General features: G+C 35.4%; 1 protein-coding gene across 6 annotated transcripts in view; it reads right to left on the bottom strand.

The window, feature by feature from the left end:
* LOC105465254 (exocyst complex component 6B) overlaps nucleotides 1-13,092 on the bottom strand; it is a 676,825-nt gene that overhangs the window by 332,599 nt on the left and 331,134 nt on the right. For all 6 annotated transcript variants that reach the window (XM_011713573.3, XM_071076900.1, XM_071076905.1 and 3 more), the window contains 3 exons: nucleotides 11,402-11,507; nucleotides 10,363-10,472; nucleotides 7,570-7,681 (listed from right to left, as the gene is read on the bottom strand). In XM_011713573.3, the coding sequence (XP_011711875.1) occupies nucleotides 7,570-7,681; nucleotides 10,363-10,472; nucleotides 11,402-11,507 (328 nt within the window). The remainder of the gene's footprint in view (nucleotides 1-7,569; nucleotides 7,682-10,362; nucleotides 10,473-11,401; nucleotides 11,508-13,092) is intronic.

Genomic DNA, 13,092 nt, shown 5'->3' on the forward strand with positions numbered 1-13,092 from the left:
CCAGAAAATATCTTCATCATCTTCCATAGTTCAAAACTAAGCTTTAAATTCCAAGAAGAGGTTTCCATTCCCTCTTATTTCTGGAATATACACATCTGCATATATTAAAACTGCTTTTAGCATGTTTCCCAAAACAGACAATTCAGTACAATAAACCTTCAACAGGACTAATCCAAAGGAAGAAAATGAGAAGTCACACTCCTCTTCATACCACCAAGGCCTCTCAACTGTTAAATCTGCAAAACAAAAAACTAAATAGTAGCATTGGTTCTCATTCACAAAAATGAGCTATCACATAGACTTCAAGGGATTTGATCTCCTTTTCACCCTAGTCAGGGTACAGAAAACTCTGTCAACCACTCATTTTATAACATCTCCATGATTAAAATACCTAAAATACTAAAATACATGAAACTACTGGTTACAAATTCCAAGATAAAGTACAAAGTTTATATTTGACAAGACTTAAGTATAAAACATGGTAACAAAGTGAGCAATATCACTTCTGTTAACCAGAGGGGAAATAAATGGAATGTGGAAAATGAGAGGATAGAATCATATGGTCATCAATCTAAATTATGCTAAAAGCAAAGAATAAATGCAAAGCACTGTTCATTTCTTCAGGTCTCTACGACCATATTAGGTATGCGTAGTGCACTACATCGCAGTAGTGCCCTGTGATTATAAAAATACAAATACCCAATATGGTTTCACTAGAAGGAACTCTGAACTTCTTTCTACATATTATAAATAATTAAACATAAATACTACTGTAAATTATAAAGTATCAGATGAAAATGTACCCAATTCTTTAGAACTAGTATTGATATGAACTGATACATTGCAGCTTCCAGCAAAATATGATTTAAGAAAATACACAATCATGGTTGAGCGCGGTGGCTCATGCCTGTAATCCCAGCACTTTGGGAGGCTGAGGCGGGTGGATCACCTGAGGTCAGGAGTTTGAGACCAGTCTGGTCAATATGGTGAAACATCGTTTCTACTAAAATACAAAAATTAGCTGGGTGTGGTGGCACACGCCTGTAATCCCAGCCACTCAGGAGGCTGAGGCAGAAGAATTGCTTGAACCTGGGAGGTGGAGGTTGCACTGACCCGAGATCAGGCCACTGCACTCCAGCCTGAGAGACGGAGCGAGACTCCATTTCAAAAAAAAAGAAAAAGAAAACGTACAATCGTGTTAGCTAGTTTCACTTTAATTCATGTACACTAGTCAAGAGTGGGCACTTAATGCTACCAAATAACCACATTATCTGGCACAAATCAATTCTTTTTTTTTACACACCCCCAGAGGACTACAAAACACCTTCTTTCTCCTTCATCTCCCATGCTTGCTCTCCCATCTGCACATTTAGCCGAAGACCCTGCATTTGCTGGGGAAACTAAGCATTTGGAACCTGCCACCATAATACGTACCCAGCCACTACCATTTGCATTCACACACTCTGATTCTTATCTGTTACCAGAGGTGAACTTGACACTATCTACTGCCAATCCCTTTAACTGTGTATTGTATCTTAAACTCTCTTACCCAAGGACATTGCACCAGAGATTTCTCCCTTTCTCCTACATCACCCATTTTTTTTGCTCTATACTGTATCATTCCCACAATACATAACAGACTGTTATTTGTCCCATTAAATTTAAAAAAAAAAAAACCTGTCTTAACCAACTTCTGCTGCTAGCTATCATCCCATTTCTTTGTTTCCCTTGGTAACAAAATTTCCTGAAAGAGCTGCCTTATATTTGCTGTCTCCAATTCCTCTTTTCCCATTCTTTAATTTTTTTATTTAAATAAACTCTTTATTTTAGGACAGTTTTGTATTTATATTTACAAAAAAGTTGCAGCGTTCCAATATACTCCTCACTCAGCTTCCCTTATTGTTAACATCTTACTTTACTGTGGTACATTTGCCACAACTAAGGAACCAACATAAACGCATTACTACTAATTGAACGCCATACTTTATTCAGATGTCACTAGTTTTTCCTTAATGTTCTCTATCTGTTTCTGGATTCCATCTGAGATACCACATTACATTTAGTTGTCATGTCTTCTTACTCTCTGGTCTGTGACAGTTTATCAGATTTTCCTTCTTTTTGATTACACTGACAGGTTTTTGTTTTGTTTTGTTGTTTTTGTTTTCATTTTCGTTTTTGTTTTTGTTTTTGTTTGAGATGGAGTCTCGCTCTGCCACCAGGCTGGAGTACGGTGGCACAATCTTAGCTCACTGCAACTTCCGACTCCCTAGGTCAAGCGATTCTCCTGCCTCAGTCTCCCGAGAAGCCAGGATCACAGGCACGTGCCACCACGCCCAGCTAATTTTTATATTTTTAGTTGAGATGGAGTTTCACCATGTTGGCCAGGATGGTCTCCAACTGCTGACCTCGTGATTTACCCACCTCAGCCTCCCAAAGTGTTGGGATTATAGATGTGAGCCACCATGCCCAGCCCTACACTGACAGTTTTAAGGAGTACTGGTCAAGTATGTTATGGCATGTCTTTCAATTTTTGTTTGTTTAATGTTTTCCCATGGTTAGACTGAGCTCATGGGGCTAGGGAGGGAGAACACAGAGGCAAAGTGCCCTCTCATCAAATCATATGAAAGGTACATACTATCAATATAACTTATCACTGATGATGTTAACCTGGAACACTTGAGCGAGGCAGCGTCTGCCAGGTTTCTTCACTGTAACGTTACTTTTTTCCTCATTCTACCCTATACTTTTTGGAAGCAAGTCACTAAGCACAGTTCACACTCACCTAGTAGTGGCAATAGTATCTATATTAGTTATCTGAAATTCCTCTCTTCAGGAGTCATTCTCTTTAAAACCTACTCAATCAGGAGTTTCCTTCCACCATTTTATTAAAAGTGTTCTTATCAAGGTGACCAATTTACTCCAAATTGCTAAATGCAATGGTAATTCTTCACCTTCTTCTTGTCAATCAGCAGTATTTGTCATAATTGATCACTCTCTCATTCTTTGTATACTTTATGCACACTCCTGTTTTTTGTTCTGCTTTGTTTTTTCCTAGTTCCCTGGTGGCTCCTTCCCAATCTCCTTTCTTGGTTCCTCTTTTCTCCTAATATCTTAATATCAGAGTACCCAAAAGTTCAATTCTTCATCCTCTTTTCTTCTCCATCTTTATTCATTCCCTCAGTGATAGTACTCAGTTGCATGATTATAAATATTTATATTCTCCCCAATTTTTATCCCCCGGCCAAACTGTCAGGCCTCTGAGCCCAAGCCAAGCCATCACATCCCCTGTGACTTGCACATATATGCCCAGATGGCCTGAAGTAACTGAAGAATCACAAAAGAAGTGCAAATGCCCTGCCTCGCCTTAACCGATGACATTTCACCACACAAGAAGTGAAAATGGCTGGTCCTTGCCTTAAGTGATGATATTATCTTGTGAAATTCCTTTTCCTGGCTCATCCTGTCTCAAAAAGCTCCCCTACTGAGCACCTTGTGACCTCCACTCCTGCCCGCCAGAGAACAACCCCCCTTTGACTACCCAAATCCTATAAAAGGGCCCCACCCTTGTCTCCCTTCGCTGACTCTCTTTTCGGACTCAGCCCGCCTGCACCCAGGTGAAATAAACAGCCATGTTGCTCACACAAAGCCATTTGGTGGTCTCTTCACATGGACGCACATGACACAAACCTTACTTCCAATCTCCAAATTCATATACACAACTGCTTACTCAACATTTCAACCTATATGTCTAACAAACACTATAAATTTAATATGTCCAAAATCAAATTCCCAATGTTCTCTCACTGCAGATTCAGCTCTGCCTAAAATTTTTCCTATCTTAGTTCATGGTATATACCGCCTTCTCATTGCTCAAGTCAAAAAATCCTGGAGTTAGTTTCCTTCAACTCTTCACTTTTTCTCTTTCTTTATATCCAATCATCAGGAAAGCATGTTGGCTCTACACTTAAAATCTTATCATTGTCCATAGCTACCACCCAGTCTCACTGGATTTCTGCCATAATCCCCCAACTGATCCCCTTGTTTCCATCCTACAGTTTATTCTCACTACCATGGTCAATGTGAACCTTTCAAAATATAAGTGAGATCATGTCATTAACCAAAATCCTATAATAGCTCCCCATTTCACACAAAATAAAAGCAAAAGGCTTTACAATGGCCTACCATGAATGCTTGATACCTCTCTAAACTAATCAATTGCTTCTCTTCCCCTTGCTCACTCCACTCCAGCTACCCTAGCCTCCTGATTTTTTCCTCCACTTGCCAAGAACTTTCCTACCTTCAGGCCTTTGCTCTGGCTCTAATCTCTACCTGAAATGCCTCCTGCAATAATAACTTACCCTCAACGTGCTGCTATAAAAATAAAACCAACCTAGAACACCTACCAGAATCCTGATTTCCTTAACTCAAGTGCTTTTTCTTCTCTCCATAGCATTCACTACCTTTAACCATACTACAAAATTAACATAATTATTTTGTTTATTATTTATTAACTGCTTTTCTCTCGTAGAATGTAAGCAACCATCTCTATTGTTGTTATTGTTCAGTGATTTATCCTAAGGGCATGGAATCAGTGCCTAATAGAGAGTACATATTTTAAAAATTGTAAAGGTAATAAATTATCTTAATAGAACATCTTATTCTAATTTTTTTTTACTTCTCTTAATTAAAAAACTCCATTTCTATACTAGTATTAATCAGTGATTGACTGCTTAGACCTCTTAATAATAACAGGTAATATGTATTGAGTATTTGCTATATACCAAGCACACTAAGTACTTTACATGCTTCACAACATTCCTGTGAAATACATGCTATCATTGTCCCCATTTTACATAGAAAGCAAAGTAATTTGCCCAAGGGCACAGCTATTATGAGGAGGGCCAGAATTGGAACCCAGGCAGTATGTATTAGAACATACAGTCTTAATCAATACTCTATTGTACTTTTCACAGATCTTTTGAAGCAGCCCTAGGAAAATAGCCATTTTCACTGAATAAATAATGAATAGTCACATAAAGTTTGAAAGAGAAAGGCATTCATGTTCTAGTGGTGCTAAAACTGAAAGGTAATTTTGAATTGGCTCAACATGGAGAAACAAATAAACCATGAGGAAAAAGGATAGAGCATATGCATAGAAAAAGAAAAGATGAGACTGTGTAACCCCAAAACAGAGTAAACCCTGTGTAACCCCAAAACAAGAAGGGCAGACAGAGAGACATTCATTTATAGGAACTTTCAAGTCCTAAGAGAATTATCTGATATCCTGAAATAGGAATCTGTAAGTTGTGTGGGCTTATCATAATTCTATTATTGGAGTGGATTTCTGCTATCTAACATAAAACCATCTCTAACTAAAATAATATCCATGTTACTATGGACCTCCTGTAAAAATCTCAATTTTTGTTAGGATGAAATAATTAAATCAATATGGAAGGCAGTACAATACAGTAGAAGTGAATAGGTTTTGGGAAAAAAACCTAGATTTACAAGTATCATTTCTACCAGGTTTGCTGGCTGTATGGCCTCAGGCAGTCTCCCTGGACTTTAATTAGGCAGTCTATAAAGTGGGAATAATAACACATGCCCAGCCTGCTTCAAATGTTACTGTACTAACTGAAATCGAATTTGTGAGTGGGCTTTGAAGAATATAAACTGCTCCACAAATGTTACCTATTATGATGATGATTCCAGATGTGAACTCACTTTAGTTACTCATAAAGAAGGATATGTCTTCTCTTTCCAAAGGTAGATAGTATAATTATTCAAAGTGTGTCTGGTTGGTAATTAAAAAAATCACTTTATGTGTTGTGTCTATACATGTACACAGCACTATAATAGCCAAAACAAAAGCGTATGAATGTTTCTTCATTCATATGCAAAGATATTGAAAGTATAGTTCCCTAAAAACACCCAAAGACTAAGGAATAACATTTAGTATTCAATGAAATGGTGCCAAGAATTACATGGTTCTTCCTTGATAACCTCATATTGGTTCTTTCTATTATTACCTGACCTGTACAGTGTTTCCTGAAACCCAAGCTGAGAAGTTAGGCCTTTCTGTTAAAATGTCACAGTAAACCAATGGCACAGCCAGAATTGAACTCAAGATTCTTCTGAGGTCAAAGCTATTTCTATCAGACCATGTTCTTGCTATGCTACTTGTTATAACATTGTTAAGAGACTGCTAAATTGAATGACATAAAAACAGTTACATGAAGAGTTATAATGAAGAGATAGTTCACAAAACAATAAACTTCCCATCCAGAGAAAGAAAACACTATAATCTAACAAAAGGAGGAGGACTTCCTAATTTTCACTCCAACTTTCCTTTTCTGTAACCTTCTTGATTATAAAGGAAGTTAGCTATTTTTCAGATACATAAAAGCAAATGCCTAATATTTCTGTACCAGGCAATAGAAAGGAAGCTTTGTAAAATGAGGGGATTATCCTAAATAAAGTCTAAGGTAATTTTCAATTGAAAGAAAAGTTTGCTATAAGTAGAACTCAATCACAATCCATCTTATAATTTTTTTTATCTTAATTCAGAGAAAGAGAAAATAACTCCAAAATTAGAAGTAAATGCCCACCTGGCTTCCAGCTGTCTTTACCTATATGTCAGTATCATTAACCTTTTACTGCACTTCACCATAATCCTTGACAGTGTACATTTTAAATGTCAATTTTTTCCTAGAGTAACTGACTTCCAAACTGCACCACCTCTATAGGTAAAACAGATGGCAAACAGCCTTTCCCTTTCCTTGTAAAAAAATTCTTCTAAACTCCTCTCATTTTAGGCACTATAACATCCAGTGAAAAACAGATTGAGGTTACTATGCAATCTTGAGTTTCTAAGAGAGAGAACTTCACATCTTTCTAAATTTTAGAACTACACACCAATAGACCAAATCTCGTTTGCCAAGGTACTACATTCAATATATGTAAAATATCCCTCCTCTGAGATTCCATAAACCTCCACAGAAATGTGACTATTGCCTTTTCTGCACATTTCCTTGATCCCAAATATCTAGTCCTTTTGCAAACAAATTACAAGCTGATAAAGAGTAATTTACCTTTCATACACATGAGATATCTTAAAAATAAAGACTTAGTCTGACACTAACCAAGAACTATGATTGCAATATCCTTGGCATCGATAACTGATGCAAGCAAAATGTGATTTCGTATTCTACATTGTACATGAACTGCCATTCACTTGATTGGAACCTGATGCTCAATATATTCTACAAACAAAAATATTTGTATATAATCAATGGCAGGTAATAGAAATGTATTCTAACAACTTCAGAAAGGAAAACCAGTTAAGCTAGTGAAAACAATAAAAGAGAAAAACAACTGTTTTAGAAAAAATGAATAAATTTTTCAAAGGTGACCAAAGAAAAGAACAAGAGATTTCATTTTGCACTTTCACCATTAGGAGCCTATCAGGAAGGGCATGTAGAAAGTTATAACGAATTCAGACATAAGGCCCAGAGCTTAGGACATCTGTTCACATATTGGCTTGGATGACTTCATTAGGAGCAGGTTTACCTCAGTAAGCCCAATATTCTTCCTTTTAATGACATTCTGCAGAGAGTTGCTTAGAGTCCTGGTCAGCAACAGGTTTGTTGATTTACGAATCATGTCATCAATTTCAGTTGAGCTGAAAGAGAAGCACTAAGAGTCAGTCATAGCAGGTAGCACAATTATTTCGGCAAACAAACAGGGTGCCAGTGGTAGTTGTGGTAATAATAATAAAATAATAATAGCAGCAGCAAATATTTATTGTAAGTCAGAAAAAGTACTATAATAAACTCTCCTAGCTTTTGTTGGCTGAAAAAAATATAGTTTGCCTTCATTTTTGAAAATTGTTTTTCTGTCTATAGAATTCTGGCTTTTTTAAATTTTTTTTTATTTCTTTGAGTGTTTTAAGGATGTCACTCCATTTCCTCTGGCTTGCATAGTTTCAGAAAATAAGTCTATTATAATTCTTATCATTATATTATCATGTAATTTTTACTTTTGGGAATGCCTTCTAAACATTCTTTACCTTTCATTTTCACCAGTTTGAACATGATGTCTTTAAATATTTTTGTTTGTTTTTTGTTGTTGCTATTATTTATCTGAATTGGGGTTCTCAAAATCTTGAATTTCTTGTTTGATGCCTTTCATTATTTTTTTGAATACTCTCAGCCACTTTCTTTTAAAGTATTTATTATTCCCAGTTCTCTCAGTCTTCTACTTTAATCTACCATTTGAAATTGCCCTACAGATCTTGGTTCTATTTCTTTCACCTTTTCTTCTAGGTTCTATATTGTAATGCTAGCTCACAGTATACTGTTAACAATACATTAAGACTTTAGTTGTTTTTGTCTTTCTCACATGTGTGGTAGTTACACCTTTCCTATTCTGCCACAGGTGCAGGAGTCTATCCCCTTAGAGGGACCAGTCCCATCATGGTTTTCAGACTACTTAGTTTCCTGGTGACTTCGCCTCTCTGATGAGTTCCAAAAAAGTTTTAATTTTGTAGCTTCTCCATTTTTTTTCCCCCTGCATTGTTACATAGGAAGCAACAGTCTTTCTAGTCTTATATACTGTAGACATAAACAGAAGTATTTCATAGTAATTTGCTTTAAAAAATGCCGTGCGTGTACACATATTCACATGGAAGCAAGATTAAAAGAAAAAATAAAACATATAAGAAGTGTTATTACTATGTGGTAGAGTTTTGGGTCATTTACATTGTTCCTCTTTGTGCTGTTCTTTATCTCCTGAATTCTTTACAAACATCTAATTTTACTGATATAATGTGAAACAGGATCTCTCATATATGTATGTGGGTGTGTATATATTCTATTTTTTTAAGATGAGTATGAATGCTAGAACAGTATTTTACCATAGAAATGCCATGTGTTTGCTATTTTAAAAAAATCTTTCTTTCAAAAAGAAAGTTTTGTGTATTCAAAATTCATGCAATTACAAATTTTGTCAATGTGCATAATGCTTTTCGGCCTCTTCTGTCTAGTGTAAAAGAGAAAATTAAGAGAATAATTATTCTTAAAGCTGCATTAAAATCTGAATGCAGCGGTTTCTCTTGTTTTGAGAGCCTGCATGTAAAAGAAATAATTGTTTTATACAAATTTTCTCATGTTTCATGTTAGCCTCCACTACAAAACAGATATGACTGACAAAGCAATCTGTCACTCCAGGTTATAAGCTAAACATATTCCACGATATAAGATAAATGCCAACTGAAGAGTAAAAGGCATCTTTTTCTAAAATCCCCGAGTTAAATATTTTATTTAAATTTTAAATGTGAAAAATATTAAAGGAAGTTTTCAGGCAAAAACTTAACATATTCAGGCAAGAAAAAGGCATCTGACATTATCCCATTACTAATATTATTCCTTTACCATATTACCTTTCTTCCAAAAGAAGATAGAAAAAGTAATTTTGCAATCAACTTGTAATGATTTATCTACAATAATATACCTAACATAACCAACAGACAATTATCTAATATAAGGTCATTTATATTAATGAAGTGGGGACTAGGCAGATGGGGGATGGAAACCCAGGGTAAAAAACACAAACATCCTCATTTGTGTTTGGCTTGGCTTCTATGTTGCTCCAGCACTTATTAATTAATTGTTCAGCTTCTTAATTAGACTAGGTACTCCTTGAAGACAGGGACCACATTTTCATCATCTTAATTATTTCTATACTGAGGAGCAGCTGCCAAATAACACATTAGCCAAAATGTATGGTGAAAAAACCAATACATGAATAAAGAAACAAAGGAGCCTATACTCTAGGATATACAGAAAACATACATATACGAGTAGAGCAATAATGTTTCCAAAGGATTTTATCTGATACTCCCCTTTTGGCCTTAACATTTCATTAAGTAAAATGTTAAAATTAGTATTTTTTGCTTATTTTTTTTTCTTTAGAGATGGGGGTCCTGCTATGTGGCCCAGGCTGGTCTTGAACTCCTGGATTCAAGCGATCCTCCTGCCTCAGCCTCCCAAAGTGCTGGGATTACAAAAATGAGCCACTGCATCCAGTCTACCATTTTCTGGTAAATTATCTTTAATAGAAAGTGTTGAAATGCAAATCTATAAAGAGCAAGATAGATAATATAAATTTTCAAAATTATTCAAAAGTTACCAATCTTCCCTTTCATCATGACTATATAAATATAGCAGTGCTATGCATTGAAAAGCTAATTATTAAGATTTCCAAAATCAGAGCTGATGGGACTATCAAAAGTTTTTCAGAATATGTAAATATATGAAGTCACAATCTTAACATTGATTACATTTCTACTATTTTATATTATACCTTAGATGAAGATCTTCTGAAAACTTCAGACAAGCGTAGATAAATTCTTTAATTTGGTTGTAAACTTTTGGCACAAATTCAGAGAAAGGAAACTTTTTTGGAAATGGTTGCTGTCAATGCAAGAAGTAATGAAATCAAGTCACAAACCAAGGAACATTGAAGATATTTATAAATTATTTAGGTTGCAAAGAGAACATTCTTCCACATTATGAATTGTCTCCTTAACAACCTCAAATATAAGAAAATATCTCCCAAAGTTTTCTGATATTAAAAAGACATAAATTTTAATAAAACAATAATTCAAATGTCCTTCATCATGGAAAGAGATAAACAAATTGTGTTACCTACTCAGAAATAAAAAGGAATGAACAATGATACATGCAACAATTTGGATGAATCTCAAAAGCATTATGTCATATCAAAGAAGTTAGTCTCAAGAAGTTATATACTATACAATTCCATTTACATGGCATTCTGAAAAAGGCAAAAGTAGATGCACAGAGCCCAGCTTTCTGGTGTCCTGGGGCTGGGTTAAGGGAGGGAATTACAAAGGGGCATCATTAAATAAATTTTTTTTTTTTTATAATAGGCCTATTTGGTATCAACATTGTGGTAATGGATACATAACTCAATACATTGTCAAAATCAGCAGAATTGTATATCACAAAGGGTAAATTTTATGTTGCTGGGGAAAATGTCTTTAAATTATAATAAAAACAAGTATTTCAAAGTGCAAACTGAATTAGAACATCCACAGTAATCCTCCAAACACTTCAGAGGTAATAGGACCCAAAGCCATCTGCTGATTCCCAAATCAGGAAATTCTGGTCTTCCCCAAAAAGAGTCCTTCATTGTCAGAAAGGTGATTAAAGTGAAAAAAAAAGAAAAGAAAAGAAAAAGAAAAAGAAAAAAGAATCCTTCGAAATTGTTTTAGAGTTCTATCCCATTGAGTTGAAGGCACAGCTTTCAATGCAACTGATCCAATGAAAGCTTTTAAGAGGATGCCAAAACAACCAGAGAAGTTTAAAGTATTCCTTACCTTTTCCAGTTCTATATCTTGAAATGGGAATTGTCCTACCACCTTTTTGTACATCTCTTCACTTGTTACTGGTATAGGACTATAGTTGTCAGAATCAAGTATGTTTCTACAAATGGAAGGACAGACAAAGGAAATGGAAGGATAGACAAAGCAGGGTGGGGGAGGGGAGGGAAAGGGAGGGAAGGTGGGTTAATCACAAATACTTTTCTGATGAACTCCAATCTTAATATATATAACACAACCCAAAATGAACATTTCCCAGTCCCTATTATATCCCTTCCACAATATAGCTATTTGGTTTTGGATTTAAAGAAGACAAAAATAAAACTATCCTCTGAAACAAATGGACCACAATTATAAATGTATGTCTTAGGATTAGAGATTTACAGATAGGACAGAACGTATCAATGTAAGTAAGAAGTAAACAACAAAAGAATGTGTGCTCTAGAAAAGGCAAAGAGATTTTTCTGTTTGGTTTAATATGATATATAAATGTACATTATTATTATTATTATTATTATTAGAGACAGGGTCTCGCTCTGTCACCCAGGCTGGATTTCAGTGGCATGATCACAGCTCACTATAACCTCAAACTCTGGGGCTCAAGCAGTCCTCCCACCATAGCCTCCCAAGTAGCTGAAACTACAGTTGCTCACCACCCACCGGGGTAATTTTTTAAGTTTTTGTAGAGATGGACTCTTGCTATGTTGTCCAGGATGGTTGCAAACTCCTGGCTTCAAGGCATCTTCCCACCTTGGCTCCCAAAGTGCTGGGATTACAAGCATGACCCACTGCATCTGGCCCATTGGTAAGGTTTTTAAAATCATGTTCTATTCTAACTTTCAAAATTGCAAATAGAGTAACTTCCATAATAAATTCAAACTATTTCATTTACTTTACCTACTGTTCTATGTCAAGAATGACTTTTTTAAATCTATAGGTTCTCTCTCCGTAAATAAACTGGGCATTTTCTAATAGTAGGGACCATACTACCAAAATCAAAACAGAAGACTCACTGAAGGCATCAGATCAGAGCATCTAAGACTATGGATATATCATGTTATTAATTTTCAAATATCCTATAGAGGTAACAGTCCCTTAAATACAATTATACCATTAGCTAAATCTAAGTTTTAGAAATATTTATATTAATATACAGATAAATTGGACTAAGTGATGTTAGAGATATGTTCATAAACCATGAAGAATAAGAGTAAAGGAACAATGTAAGATCTTAAAGCTGTAAGAGTTTGAAAACAGGACAAACCGATCAGGGAAAGGGGTCTTGCAAGAGGCAGTATAATCACTTAAAGTAAAGGGGAGTAAAGGTATAAAAAGAGAAAAAAAGTCAAATGAGTTGACCTGGGTTATATGCCAAGAGCACAGTCCGAGAAGACATCTGTGAGTGACAGATGTGACAGAATAACTTTCTTATTATTGTATGCATGTTGCAATAACTACTTAAATAACAGGCTTCAAATGCTGGGCTATTACATGCCCCTTTGCTGTGTGTAGAGAGGGAAGATGATGAGGAAGAACATGAGTGAGTCATCAAAACCAATTTTCCAAAAGCCTAAATTATTCCTAATTGCTCAAATGCTACTTAGTATAATTAAGTTGTAGACTAGGCATGAACCTCAAAGTGAAAAACAAATATCAGAAGAAGATGACACCAAGATGATCTGAATGAC

The sequence above is a fragment of the Macaca nemestrina genome, chromosome 13 (genome assembly GCF_043159975.1).
Source record: "Macaca nemestrina isolate mMacNem1 chromosome 13, mMacNem.hap1, whole genome shotgun sequence".
Classification (NCBI taxonomy): Eukaryota; Metazoa; Chordata; class Mammalia; order Primates; family Cercopithecidae; genus Macaca; species Macaca nemestrina.